The sequence below is a fragment of the Oryza sativa genome, chromosome 9, assembly GCF_034140825.1.
Source record: "Oryza sativa Japonica Group chromosome 9, ASM3414082v1".
NCBI classification, from domain to species: domain Eukaryota; kingdom Viridiplantae; phylum Streptophyta; class Magnoliopsida; order Poales; family Poaceae; genus Oryza; species Oryza sativa.
This window is the reverse complement of record NC_089043.1, coordinates 24,131,752-24,146,927: the sequence shown is the minus strand read 5'-3', so window position 1 is coordinate 24,146,927 and position 15,176 is coordinate 24,131,752. Positions and strand designations below refer to the sequence as shown.

At 42.5% G+C, this 15,176-nt stretch overlaps 1 protein-coding gene across 1 annotated transcript; it reads left to right on the top strand.

The window, feature by feature from the left end:
• The first annotated feature begins 322 nt into the window (after positions 1 to 322).
• On the top strand, positions 323 to 7,426 carry LOC4347528 (peroxisomal nicotinamide adenine dinucleotide carrier). The gene is made up of 12 exons (XM_015795736.3): positions 323 to 516; positions 3,009 to 3,097; positions 3,190 to 3,285; positions 3,369 to 3,443; positions 3,592 to 3,722; positions 4,257 to 4,311; positions 4,787 to 4,942; positions 5,363 to 5,431; positions 5,518 to 5,625; positions 6,248 to 6,316; positions 6,847 to 6,901; positions 7,139 to 7,426. The coding sequence occupies exons 2-12, from the start codon at positions 3,017 to 3,019 to the stop codon at positions 7,333 to 7,335; spliced, it is 1,092 nt and encodes a 363-aa protein (XP_015651222.1). The 5' UTR covers positions 323 to 516; positions 3,009 to 3,016; the 3' UTR covers positions 7,336 to 7,426.
• Positions 7,427 to 15,176: the final 7,750 nt, after the last annotated feature.

Here is a 15,176-nt window from a genome sequence, read left to right as displayed (position 1 = left end):
CTGCGGCGGCGACCACATCGGCGGTGCAAGCAGGCGCACCTCCGGCCATTCCTCTGTCCTCGCCTCGTGCAGGTGCTCCGCTTCTGGCCCTGTTCAGTTGCAAAATTTTTCACCAAACATCCGACTTTTCCGTTCCATTAAAACTTTTTTTTACACATATAAACTTCTAACTTTCCTATCATATCGTTCCAATTTCAATCAAACTTTCAATTTTGATGTGAAGAAAAAAAAAACAGGTCTGAAAAACCGGTCCGGTTAATTCGGCTTTTTCTTACAGAACTGATATTTTCTGAAAACCGAGGCTTCACGTAACAGATTAAATAAACCGAAAGTCAGAAAAACATTTTTAATCTGTCGAAAATTTCCACTCCACATCTCCCGTTCATCCCTTCACTCACTTCCCTCCTCCTTATCCACGAAATCAGGAGGCGCGGCGAGGGCGGCGCTCACAGCCGGCGGCGGGCGGCGGGCGGCCGCGTCGTCCCTCCTCCTTCCACGCACCGCAACCTCGGGCAGGTGAGGATCGAGTCTTCATGGAGCGATGTTGTTTATTAGTGATGATTTTTCATGCTCGTGAATTTGTACATGATCTATTTGGTATTTGTGCCCTTACATAAATCTGAACTGCTTATTTATTTACTTGTGAAGTTGTCGTTCGTTCCTGGAATGGAAATGCGAAGATATTAATAACTGGTTAATTAACTAATTAAACAAACTAAAAAATATTAGGATTTGACAGGAAAACGATATTGAATTATTGATAGATTTGTCGTGAAAAAACACGTTCATATGGTTATACTTTTAATATTTCCTTTAAATATGTAGTTTGAAAAAAAATAAGGATGAAACATGTGCATTGGAGACGGTGTCGATGGCCCGCTATGTTGTATGACACTGTAGTGTGTTCTTGTTTGCCTCGCTATGTTATAGATGGACAAGAGGACCAAGCTTTTTTGTATTATAGGGCTGCAGGGCATATGCGTCTAGAAAAAGGAAAAGGATGCGATGAGGCAAGCCATTAGAAATAGGTCAATGAATGAAAGGGATAGGATGGGAATTATCTAAACACTAAAATATGTAAGAATGATTGAACTTGTGTAAACATGCTTGGACTTAATAGTAGGGGTGAAAACGGTACGGAAACGGACGGAAACAACCTTTATCGTTTTCGTTTTCATATTTTTTTCGGAATCGGAAACCCCGGAAACGAAAACGGAAACGAATATTATCGAAACCGAAAACGGAGCAAAAACGAACCGGCGCGGATACGGTAACGAAAATTTATCGGAATACAACAACCCCTCAAACTGAGCTTCAAACTTTTGTCAAGTCCAATTCTCAAGTCTCAACAGTCAACAATTCATCATAAAACACAATTATATGAAATCGTCTCAACAGCAAAATATATTCTTCTATAACTTCATATAATTTGCATAACAAATATTTAAAAAAAATTACAGCAAAACACCCTTGTATAAGATATATAGTATACACTATTATTCAGTGCTATAGTGCTAATCTGCTATGAGCTACTGCTAATCTGCTATGAGCTATCACTCCATCATCAGTACATAGTTCATCAATTGTTTCGGTCATCACACAACAGCAGCACACATCAATCCATCAGTACAGTACTTGGATCAATCACAAAACAGCTACTTGCATTTGATGATTCCATCATAAATCTACAGCACAAAAGAAATCAAATCAATGGTTTAGGCTCGTCGGCTCGTAGCTGGGCTGCTGGCTGCTGCCGCTGGGCTGTTGGCTACTGCCGCTGGGCTGCTGGCTGCTGCGACTGCGAGGCGAGGCGTCGTCGGCTCCTTGGTGTGGCTGTGGCGTCGTCGTCAGTGGTGGTAGCGGCGGTGAAACGGCGGGACGGCGCCGCGGCCGCGAGACGGCGCTGCGAAACGGCGGGACAGCGTCGCGAGATGGCGGCGGTACGAGACGGCGAAGACGGTGGGGGTGAGGTTGCGAGGAGCCGAGGATGGCGGACCAGCGGTGGCGCGGGCGCCGGGCGGTGGGCGCTAGCGGTGGGCGGAGCGCGATGCTCCGCCGCCGGCTCGCGGTCTCGCAAAGTTGCGATGCCGTGTGGCTGTCTCTCTCCTCTAGGGTTAGCCACTATTTGGGTAGATGCCGCGATTTGGGTTGGGCTTAAAACTTGGGGACGAGTTATAGACTATTGATTCTATGGGCCTTTTTAACTTCGGAAATTCCGATATTTTTTCCGGAATTTTTCCGACCGATTCCGAGTTCCGACAGAAACTGCTATTATCATATTCGATTCCGTTTCCGAGAAAATGTTTCCGTTTTCGATTCTGTTTCCGAGAAATTCCGACCGGCTGATTCCGTTTCCGAAAACAGGCCCGGAATCCGGAAAGTTTCCGTACCGTTTTCACCCCTACTTAATAGAGCCTCCTCCTTTCGCATTTGTAAACTTTTTAGTTGTCGTCCAATCCCATCCAACATGTATCCCAAACAAAAAATCGGTTCATCCAATCCATCCAACCAGACAGGCAACTTGGATCATCCCCCAAAAACATGGATGCCTAAAACCCATCCAAGCTTGCTTTCAAACCAAACACTACCTATGTATCTCTCGCAACGACGTAAGGAGTCACAACTCACAACCTCATAGGCCAAGTATGGCTTTCTCTAGGCCGGTCTTCATGATCAACTACCAGTGGCTGAAACAAAGCAAATAACGATATTGGGTTATTTCGTTGATCAAAATAGTCCAATTGAATTGTTAGTTGCTAATTTGATTCAAATTGACATCATTAGATGAATGCGAAAGGAAAGGCTTTTACATTATGAAATGTATTTTAGTAGCTTCTTAGTGGCAATACCTAGTGGCCTCTGCATGGCGCGTGCGGACCTTGCCTCGGCACCATGTGTCCATTGCCTCTGCATCAACGCACACGTCCGTCTTCCTCATGCTGCTCCACCAAACAAGTAGCTTATAGGAATTCATTGCGTTGCTTTCTGATTGCGCATGGGTTTTTCAGGTTGGCGCATGTCGAGTGCGGCGGTGAATGGATTGGCTGGTGCCGGTGGTGGCATCATCGCCCAGATCATCACCTACCCCCTCCAGACTGTACAATCATTCTCCCCCTACCATCTTATGTAGCTCTGCTGTTCCTTTATAGTCTGCTCAATCCTTCCTCATCATGATGATGGCCTGAGCAGGTGAACACCCGGCAGCAGACAGAGAGGTCAGCAAAAAAGAAGAAGGCCAATGGCGCAGCCATCGCCAATACTTCCACCCTCTTCCAGATGCTCCAGGTAGTTCCTCCTGGACTTTTAGTTTATTTGGAATTGCCTCCTCTAATGTTATAATGGCCAAGTGTGGAATCGAGTTACTGCAGCTGTTCCAAACAGAAGGATGGGGAGGGTTGTATAGCGGCCTTAAACCCTCTCTTATTGGCACCGCTGCTTCACAGGTAAATTCCACTGGTTTAGTAATTTGGTGCTACTCACATCATTTTTTTCTGTAACAATTGTATTTCCCTGTTTGTCAATGTGATGATACTTGGATGAGTCTGTACGGTGGTATTCAGGATTTATGGTTCATCCTGTTTGTGGTTGTAGGGAATCTATTACTACTTTTACCAGATTCTCAAAAACAAGGTGGAAGATCTAGCAGTTGCTCGCGGTAAGAAGGGTCTAGGGGATGGTACTGTTGGGATGTTCTCCTGGCTTGGTATTGCAGCTGTTGCTGGGTAAGCCATCTACTCTCGCACTGAAATTGCTAAACATCATTTATATGTCAAGTCAACCTGGAGCCCCAACATTCACCCAAAACAAATCGAATGCTTGTCTCCATTTAATGCTGGAATGAACAATTCAGTCTGGACAACCGGGACATTATCAGTTGGTAGTGGTCCAATAGGGCATCTCCATAGTATCCTGTCAAACGAATTGTAATAGAGTTCTGATGAATTTGACTGAGCTTGCAAAGGCTAACAGAGCGTTGAAACCTTAAATTGTTTCGGAAAGGGAGATAAGAAAATGTAATTCATGGTAATGTATGGTTGCCATGATTGTTCGTATGGCCTTGCCTCCTTAGAACTGACTGAAGGCGGTGATTAACTTTGAATTTGAAGCGTGTAATCCTTTCCAGTTAAGATGGTTTTTGTTCTGGAAAACCATAGCGCTGTGAAATAGAGTCACCAGTATGGCGAAGATTGCACTTTGAATGTAATATTGCAACATTGATCCTCAGGCATTCTGATGGACACTTTTCTCTGCTGCAGGTCAATCAATGTTCTTCTTACCAATCCAATATGGGTTCTCGTGACTCGTATGCAGGTAAATTTTGTTTAACAGTCTATATTTTAAAATGACATATAACACCAAAAAAGATCGTCGATGATGGGGTTAATGAGTTACTATACTGTATGTCCTGTCAAAATTCAAAAAAAGAGAAGAAATCTTCTAATATGTTAGAATATTAACATTGGTATTGCACCCATTGAATTTAATTACTGTTGCTTTTGCCCCCACTTTCTGGTAGCATACTTACCTTCTTTGTACCTGCCTGACTCCAAGCATTAGCTTTGTTTTTATGATGACAATGATCCATGAAACTTCAGGAGGCGCCGAATCACAAGGATTATTGGTCCATGACATCCTTTGTGAAATTAGTTGGAAGACCATGGTCGGTTGTAACCAAGCTTGTATTAACTATGCAACTACTATTAAATTGGAACATTCTAATATTATTCAAAATATCTGTAAGTTTTTTTATCATCAGTTTGGAAATTAACTTTATTCCATTTTTCAGACACATACACAAGCAGAAAAGAAGATCATGGAGTCTAAAAAGGAGCTTTTGCTGAAGGATGTTGCTAGGGCCAATTCAATAGAGGTCTCAATTCTTAAGGACAGGTTGTATAAACTTGATTCTGAAAAGCCTCGTCCATATGGGACAATTCAAGCGGTGAGTAATTGAGCACACTCACATTCCTTAAGTTGCTATACATTATTTTGTATATATAATCCATTTCTTAACAATTATGCAGCACATAAAATAAGATAGTACGTGAATCCCCCACACCCAACCCTGCTCCTCTCTATTTTTTGTTGAGAGTTGTGACCACATCTAGATATTTAGATAGATTTCTCACTTGTACTATTTAGATAGTACAAGAATTCTTGATTTTTTTATCGAATTGCTTTCTTCCTTCTAGAACTAATTGCTGCACTTACAGATTTTAAAATTCTGTTTGCAAAAAACTACAATGAATAGTAGCTGCAATTGCATTTCAAGTTTTGGGCTCTACAAACTTGCTTTTAACTAATCAAATGTATTTGTCACTGGTCAGACATGATTTTTCTTACTTTTATCAGTAGTATGTAGGTCCGGGAGGTCTACCGTGAATCAGGCATAAGAGGATTCTGGAAAGGACTTATTCCAACACTAATTATGGTTAGTTTATGTTTCTCAAAACATTTGAGCTGAAATTAGTGGTTATGTAAGAGTGACTATAGAGAATGAACCATTTAAATTGTTAGGTATGTAATCCATCAATTCAATTTATGATCTATGAAACATTGGCAAAGCGTCTCCGGTCAAAGAGATCTGGAAAGGAACTCCCAAAAAAGAACCTTACTGCTATGGAGGTATGGATTTGTTTTTTCGATTTAGCTCTGCATTAGAAATTTGCATGTATCTGTGTCTGTGGATATATGAGTTTTTAACAGTTAGATGGCATCAGCTATTTGCATGTGCTGCCTTCCTAGGAACTTCATGTTTCTTTTTTATTTCTAGAAATTTGTATTGTATCTTTCAATCCTATAAACCTGTTCACCGTTTATCCGCTTTGATGCAAATAAAGCTACATTGATCATGATCAATAATATTTGGTTCAATGTAAAAAGAATCATCGTTGGGATTGCTATAATTACCTTCAAATCATTCGTCTATAATTCTTGTACTCCATAAATTATTATATTTAAAGATGCATGCTACGGTTATTTGAGCAAACCAGATAATTTGGCCACATAAAGCGCCAGGACAGAGTAATTTCATACTACAATTAGCTATGCAGTCAATTTATGATTCTATGAATGCACTAAAGAATATTCATCATTATTACTTCCCTTTGTTTAATTATGTCCATAGCACAGACCATATATTTGTTTCTTTATTCTTCAGATCCAGAGCTAAATAACATCTTAAGCTCTTTGAAATTTCCTTTGATGCATTTATATGTCCTATCCTTACCATTTTCTCTTTGAGCAGGTATTCTTATTAGGTGCAATAGCAAAGCTCGGAGCTACTGTTGTGACATACCCATTGCTAGTGGTTAAGGTAAACTTAATATTATATACATGTAAATCATCTTATCTTGTGCAAAGTGTTAAAACTGATGCATTTCTCACTTGTACATCTGTTTAAGCTCAATTTTTTTTAAGAAATGAGGAATTACTGGCTTGTCAGATCAGCCAGTGATGGGCCACTCAGGATTGCCAAAATAGGCCTGAATAGAAACCCGGAAGTCCACATCGATGCTAGAGATTTCTTTTCCATTTCTCTACTCTGTTTCTCTGATGTTGTTAAAACAAATGCTTTCAGCAAAACAACTACAGTACTAATAGCTGTCCTGCATTGTTGCATACAACAACCCCATGAATATGCTGCACCACATTTTTGCTCTCCTTCAGAATATAATTTAATCTTGTGAGACTTTACTCAACAACGACAATATCTAGACCTGCCACGGGTGCAAGTAGTTGCAGGCAATGCCAGTCTATCTGGGTTGAGTGTATGAATGGTTTACATTATCAAAATAGTGTCATGTTTGTTTGTGCTATCCTGATTGTTGTATTGAACTAATGCAGTCTAGGTTGCAAGCAAAACAAGAAATTGGCAGGAATGTGATGTCCAGATACACAGGTAAATCATTTCCTACCATTTTAACTTACTAGCAGAAAACACTGTTTCATTTCCATATTTGTTGGGATCATTGTTTTTCCGCGCTGCTCCTATGTCTTGTGTGTCAGACATTTAGCTATACCTCTTCCGTTATAAAATGTAGCTACTTTTAGCTACGGATATAGATATTTTGGGACGGAGGGAATATTTGCTACTCATTGTGCAAGTAATATAATGCTGACTGCCTGTTTTCTCCAGGTACGATTGACGCGATCATAAAGATGATCCGGTATGAAGGATTGCACGGGTTTTACAAAGGAATGGGTACGAAGATTGTACAGAGCGTCTTTGCCGCCTCAGTTCTTTTTATGGTAAAAGAAGAGTTGGTAAAATTCGTAGTTATGTTAATTGCTAGGAGTAGGACTGTGCTCGGTCCTAGCTCTAAGAAACGATAGGCAGTTTATATATATCGAAACAATTTGCAACGACCTCTTCGAGACTATATATCGATTATTTACAAGATAGGAAACCCAAAATGTCTCCAAATACTAATGCTTCTCTTCTTGATGGTGCGTTGTACTTTCCATCTTCAAAAAGAAACATTAACAGCCAATAGCACAAACATCAACCAAAATTTCAACATGCTGAAGAATTTCCTTGTTTTACACTACAACAATTTAGGCAGCGTTCGTTTGGAGGACATTGAGGGAGAGCACCTCGTTTTCCGCACGCACGCTTTCCAAACTACTAAACGGTGTATTTTTTGTAAAAATTTTCTATAGGAAAGTTGCTTTAAAAAAATCATATTAATCCATTTTTAAAATTTAAAATAATTAATACTCAATTAATCATGAGCTAATGGCTCACCTCGTTTTGCGTATCTTCTCAATCTCCTCAATCCCCTTCTTCTCAAACACACCCTTAATCCTTTATTTGCACTTCTTGTCTGTCTCATTGACACGTGAGGCTAAGGACCCACAATTCAGTGACAGAAGGAGAAAAGTGCAAGATTGCCAAAAACTGCAGTAGCGTAGGTGAAATATGTGGGCAGGTTCGATTATGAAACCAGTTTCTCAGATATCACACTTATCATTTTCTTTTACAAGACAGAATACAGATGACTCATTGCTTATGCTTCTCTTCCTGCTGGTGCACTCCCAACTTTGTGATTAGGATTCCTAGTAGTACTAGTTAAATTCGTGACTTTGGACATCACATCCATGGATATAAATAGCGAGAGAGGTTAACCCCTGAGGGTAAGCCACAATCGAGAAATTCGAGAGTTTGGATCTCTTTGTATTATGGTCTTATAAGAAACTCATGAGGGGTGTTGTGGTTGCACATTATGAACAAATTCATCTGGTGAAGTTGCTTCTTAGTTTATCTAATTTATTCTAATAAAGTAAACTTGATCTAACGGTTGGTTTTGGACAAAACGAGTTTCTACAGAAACGTTATCGAAGCAGTCTTCAGTTTTACGGTCAGACCACCTTTTTAAGCCTTTTGAGGTTAGGGTGAACTCAATTATTTGATGTTTCGATTATGCGGGAGAGAAGATTCAGAGAGTTCAGAGATGATGTGCCAACCAGTGCTCGCTTCTTGACCAGTTCATGAGCAGATGGTGAAAAGCCAACAAAGGCTGACAAGATCCGCCACAGCTTTCTTTGGGCTGGCAAAGCTTATGCAAACGGCGGCGTCTGTCGGGTCGCATGGGCTCGAGTTTGCTCGCCCAAGGAGTATGGTGGTTTGGGGATTCCTGATCTAGAGAGGTTGGGAATCGCCTTGAGGTCGCGATGGCTCTGGCAGCAGAGAACTTCACCGGAAAAGCCGTGGCAAGGGCTTAGTATTCTGGTCTCGCAGAAGGAGCGCAATCTAGTATCGATTTCTATGGTATGCTTGGTAGGGGATGGGAATTCGGTGCTGTTCTGGGAGGATTGCTGGCTGCAGGGTTCCTCCATTCGGTTGCTAGCGCCGGCTGTCTATGCTGCAATCCCTGCCCATCTCCGGAATCGACGCACGGTGGCCGAGGCAATGACTAACAGAAGATGGATCCAGGACATCAGTTCGGCGTTGGGTATTCAAGCGATCCTGGAGTATTTCAAGCTTTGGGATTGCCTTCGGTCAGTGCGGCTTTCCGAAGAGCCGGACTCTCTATCTTGGCGGTGGGAGACCTCAGGAGAATACTCTTCCCGCTCGGCTTCTCGTGTTCTCTTTTTTGGAAGAACTCGTCTCCAGCACAAGCTAATTTGGCAATCTTTGGCACCCCCTCGCTGTCGCTACTTCCTTTGGTTGGTACTCCCTCCGTTTCACAATGTAAGTCATTCTAGCATTTTCCACATTCATATTGATGTTAATGAATCTAGACATATATATATATATATATATATATATATATATATATATATATATATATATATATATATATATATATATATATATATATATATATATATATATATATATATATATATATATATATATATATATATATATATATATATTCATTAACATCAATATGAATGTGAGAAATGCTAGAATGACTTACATTATGAAACGGAGGAAGTAGCTCTTAACCGTTGCTGGACAGCAGACCGTCTCCGGAGTCGTGGTTTGTCGCACCCGGATCGATGTGTTTTGTGTGATCAATGCGAAGAGACAATTGATCATCTCTTGGTCGCATGCCCGGAGTCGTGGCAACTGTGGTGGGTTGCGCTCAGAGCTATCGGGCATTCAGAGTGCTTACCGCTCAATGAACACTCTTTCCTCTCATGGTTGTGCGACTGTCGCAAGAAGATGGTCAAGGAACATTGCCGGGGTTTCGACACCATCGTGACGTTGGTTGCATGGACGATCTGGAAGGAAAGAAACAATCGAGTCTTCAACCAGAAGAGCAGAACTTGGGCGGAGGTTGCAAGGGTTATGACGGGTGAAGCGGAGCTGTGGCGGCTAGCTAGAGCTGCAATCCCCGTTTTGGTAGCTCATGTTAGTGGAGAAGGGTCGCAAAATTTAGTTGGAGATTAGGCTTTTATTTCTTGGTTCTCCTCCTGTACCCTGTCCCCTTCGCTTTGTTTTTTTTCCCGCTTTGTACATATATTTATTCCTTCTTAATACAAAGATGCGCTCCTTGCGTATTAAAAAAAAAAGCCAACAAAGGCATTGATCGTCGATGCCGCTGCTAGTAATCTACTTCTACTAATATGCCAAGAATTGAGAAACTGTGCAGGATCAGCTCCCCTCCGATGCAGACTGAACATATCCCTGAAGATCTTGCGAGAAATTCCATCTGCATTCAATTCATTGGTAGTACACAGTTTCTTGAGCGGCCAAAAGGCCATCTTAATTGATTGCCAATCTATCTGAAATGGCATCTACTGCAGGTAGGAGTAGTGATTCTGAAGCTGGTTCAACTGCCGTAAATGTTGTTGGAGATGGCTGACGAACAAGTGAACATCACTTGGTATACATACTAGTAGTCTAGTACTAGTTGCATCTGCTTGGAGTAATTTCATGAAAACAATGGTATGGCATCTAGTATGATAATGGTAACAAAATGTCTTAAATCTGATGGATCACTGCACCTGGACCTGGACCTGGACAAGGACAAGAAGCAAGAATGCAAGATTGCATCCTTGTTTTTTCCCTCTTCTTCTGTCACACTCACAGGGGGTACGAGGAGTTTGTAAATGCATGCATTGAACTTGTGCATAGTGGAGTATGCAGCTGCCATGGCCGTATGCTATGCTGCTCTGCAAACTCAACTTACTCAAGCTCACATTCATCATCATCATCATCACAAATCTGCAAATCTGCAAACTGCAAATCTCCACAAGGTTGTCACCGATTCATCATCATCAAGGATCGCCACCTGCGCCAGATACGACTGGAGAAGGCAGGGTCCAAGTGGCCTTGGATTGGAACAGTTCAGTTCTTGCTCTCATCTTCTCTTCTCCTTTCTTCTCCCGGCTAGTACCAGTCATAGTCAAAGCATGTATAATTAAAAACTGTCACATTTGTGCAGATGCAGGAGAGAAGATTTCGAAAGTTCAGACTTTGGCTTTGGCCCTGTTTATATCCCACCCAAAATTTTTTACCCTGACACATCGAACATTTTAATACCTGCATGAAGTATTAAATATAGGCTAAAAAAATAACTAATTGCATAGATTGCGATTAATTTGCGAGACGAATATTTTAAGCCTAATTGCTTCATGATTTGACAATGTGGTGCTACAGTAAACATATGCTAATGACGGATTAATTAGGCTTAATAAATTCGTCTCGCGGTTTACTAATGGATTCTGTAATTAGTTTTTTTATTAGTGTCCGAGCACCCCATACGACACCCTATATAATACCCGATGTGACACGCCAAAACTTTACACCCCTGGATCTAAACACCCCCGATATGGCGTGCCAGTGCATTGATGGAGTATTTGGAGTACCGAAAGTCGTTGGAAAATTAATCGGCACATCATCAAAGCCAAGAACAACACTTGTTTGGTTCTGGGATTAGATGGGGTGGGATGAAACCATCCCTGATTTTTAGGATGGGATGATTCTACTCGCATGTTTGGTTCATAGGATGAGACCATCCCAGTTCTTTGTTTGGTAGAAAGGATGAGGGAGGTATGGGATGGACGCCATTTGTGGCTACCGTCAACCCACGTTCGATCCCGGCGGCAAGCTGGTGGGAGCGGTGCGGCCAGCAACTCGGCGAGCGAGCAAGCGGAGGAGGGACGGCGTGGCCGATGACTCGACGAGCGCACGAGCGAGCAGGCGGAAGGAGGAGTGGTGGCGACCAACAGGCAGACGGGCGGACGAGCGAGAAGGCAGATGACCAGTCGTGGAGGAGAGGCGAGGCGGCCGCTCGCGGAGGAGAGGCGGCGGAGACAAGGTGACGACGGGTCGCGGAGGAGCGTTGGCCTCTCGCAGAGGAGAAGCGGCAACATGTCGCGGAGGGTCGGCAGCAGTGGGTCGCGGAGGGTCGTCGACCGCTCGTGGAGGAGAGGTGGCGGAGGGTCGTGGAGGAGAGGTGGCAGCCGCTTGCAGAGAGGCGTCGGCAGTTGCGGAGGTGGCAGACATCACGGATGAGCGCCAGCGGATGTAGAGACAAGCTGACGTCGTGTACTCCGTCTAGGTAGGACGAGCTCGTCCGGTTGATTTTACCGGATGGGTTGGTCCTAGATTTTGAGAGGAATATTCCTCTTCAGGGACCAACCCAACCCACTAACTCATAAACCAAATACTCCTCAAAGTGGGTTCGTCCCATCCCATCCTTGCAACCAAACACCACCTAGATGACGAGACAACACACGCAGCTGTATGCTAGTTCTCCCTCGGGTTACATAGCTGTGGAGATTTTGGGTAATATATATCTACACGGACAGCTTATCCGACTGAAGGTAGGAGGTGGACCAGATTTGTATATTACTACATCCGTCCCAGAATATAAGAAGTTTTAGAGTTAGACATGATTATTAAGAAAGTAGGTAGAATTAAATAGGGAGAGGTCGTGATTGGTTAAGAAATGGAGGTAGGTGGAAAAAGCGAATGATGGATAGTGGTGATTGGTTGGAACAGAATGTTGGTGGAGAAGTTATTATATTTTAGGATAAGTCTTGAGTGTTAAAAGTTGTTTTAAGGCATAGTCCGTAGTATTAGTCTTATGCAATTGAATAACTGAATAAGAAAATCCATATCGTGTCTGACTAGGTTTTCCCCTTTGTAACCTTGCCCCCGAACCTAGGGAGGGAGTCCCCTGAGGGCATAGGAACACCAAGATTATCAGACCAATACAACATCCGGTGGATACAATCCCCAAAATAAAAATAATGTATTATTTCTCATCGAGAAGGTCTGAATATGTCGAAATCTTTGTCTTTGTACTCATCCACTTTAGATCTCATATGCTACCCTTTTTCTCGGTGTCGATTTCTAGAATCGACAATAACTATTGTTGTTTTGAATAAGATTAAGGTTAAAAGATCCATTTTTATAAAATTGTTTTTTTTGGAATATTCACTTTCAAACTAAGACCACTTGTCTTCTTCTTCTAATATTTACAAAAACTAGATATAAAGCCATGTTATTACCCTAAATATAAAAATATTTTTTGCTCATTTCGTTGTTAAATTGTATCTAGTGGTCCAAGTTTAAATGGAAACAAATTATAGCTATCAATTATTAAAAATGGAGGGAGTACAACCTTGACTATTAATAATGTTTAAAATATTTAGTTTGAAGAAATATTTATAAAATTAAATATTTAACTGCAGAGATTCTGAAGCTGGTTCAACTGCCGTAAATGTTCTTTTGGTGATGGCTAACAAACAAGTGAACATCACTTAGTATACATAGGACTGCTTTAGGTCCCAAGACAAAAACTTTTCAACCATCACATCGAATGTGTAAATTGTGAGACGAATCGTTTAAGTCTAATTGCACCATGATTTGACAATGTGGTGCTACCGTAAATATTTGCTAATGACATATTAATTAGGCTTAATAAATTCGTTTCGTAGTTTCCTGGTGGAATCTATAATTTGTTTTGTTATTACACTATGTTTAATACTTCAAATGTGTGTCCGTATATCCGATATGATAATCAAAGCCAAAAATTTTCTCCAACTAAACAAGGCCATACTACGAGTTGCATCTGCTTGGAGTAATTTCATGAAATTAATGATATGTCATCTAGTATGATAATGGTAACAAATTGTCTTAAATCTGATGGAACACTGCACCTGGACCTGGACCAGGACAAGAGGCAAGAATGCAAGATGGCATCCTTTTTTTCTCTCTTCTTCTGTCACACTCACAGGGGGTACGAGGAGTTTGTAAATGCATGCATTGAACTTGTGCATAGTGGAGTATGCAGCTGCCATGGCCGTATGCTATGCTGCTCTGCAAACTCAACTTACTCAAGCTCACATTCATCATCATCATCATCACAAATCTGCAAATCTGCAAACTGCAAATCTCCACAAGGTTGTCACCGATTCATCATCATCAAGGATCGCCACCTGCGCCAGATACGACTGGAGAAGGCAGGGTCCAAGTGGCCTTGGATTGGAACAGTTCAGTTCTTGCTCTCATCTTCTCTTCTCCTTTCTTCTCCCGGCTAGTACCAGTCATAGTCAAAGCATGTATAATTAAAAACTGTCACATTTGTGCAGATGCAGGAGAGAAGATTTCGAAAGTTCAGACTTTGGCTTTGGCCCTGTTTATATCCCACCCAAAATTTTTTACCCTGACACATCGAACATTTTAATACCTGCATGAAGTATTAAATATAGGCTAAAAAAATAACTAATTGCATAGATTGCGATTAATTTGCGAGACGAATATTTTAAGCCTAATTGCTTCATGATTTGACAATGTGGTGCTACAGTAAACATATGCTAATGACGGATTAATTAGGCTTAATAAATTCGTCTCGCGGTTTACTAATGGATTCTGTAATTAGTTTTTTTATTAGTGTCCGAGCACCCCATACGACACCCTATATAATACCCGATGTGACACGCCAAAACTTTACACCCCTGGATCTAAACACCCCCGATATGGCGTGCCAGTGCATTGATGGAGTATTTGGAGTACCGAAAGTCGTTGGAAAATTAATCGGCACATCATCAAAGCCAAGAACAACACTTGTTTGGTTCTGGGATTAGATGGGGTGGGATGAAACCATCCCTGATTTTTAGGATGGGATGATTCTACTCGCATGTTTGGTTCATAGGATGAGACCATCCCAGTTCTTTGTTTGGTAGAAAGGATGAGGGAGGTATGGGATGGACGCCATTTGTGGCTACCGTCAACCCACGTTCGATCCCGGCGGCAAGCTGGTGGGAGCGGTGCGGCCAGCAACTCGGCGAGCGAGCAAGCGGAGGAGGGACGGCGTGGCCGATGACTCGACGAGCGCACGAGCGAGCAGGCGGAAGGAGGAGTGGTGGCGACCAACAGGCAGACGGGCGGACGAGCGAGAAGGCAGATGACCAGTCGTGGAGGAGAGGCGAGGCGGCCGCTCGCGGAGGAGAGGCGGCGGAGACAAGGTGACGACGGGTCGCGGAGGATCGTCGGCCTCTCGCAGAGGAGAAGCGGCAACAGGTCGCGGAGGGTCGGCAGCAGTGGGTCGCGGAGGGTCGTCGACCGCTCGTGGAGGAGAGGTGGCGGAGGGTCGTGGAGGAGAGGTGGCGGCCGCTTGCAGAGAGGCGTCGGCAGTTGCGGAGGTGGCAGACAGCACGGATGAGCGCCAGCGGATGTAGAGACAAGCTGACGTCGTGTACTCCGTCTAGGT

Coding starts and splice junctions, on each gene's coding strand:
- LOC4347528 (XM_015795736.3), top strand. CDS start 3,017: ATGTCGAGTGCGGCGGTGAATGGATTGGCTGGTGCCGGTGGTGGCATC. Junction 3,098..3,189: donor TCACCTACCCCCTCCAGACT/GTACAATCATTC, acceptor TGGCCTGAGCAG/GTGAACACCCGGCAGCAGAC. Junction 5,626..6,247: donor AGAACCTTACTGCTATGGAG/GTATGGATTTGT, acceptor CTCTTTGAGCAG/GTATTCTTATTAGGTGCAAT.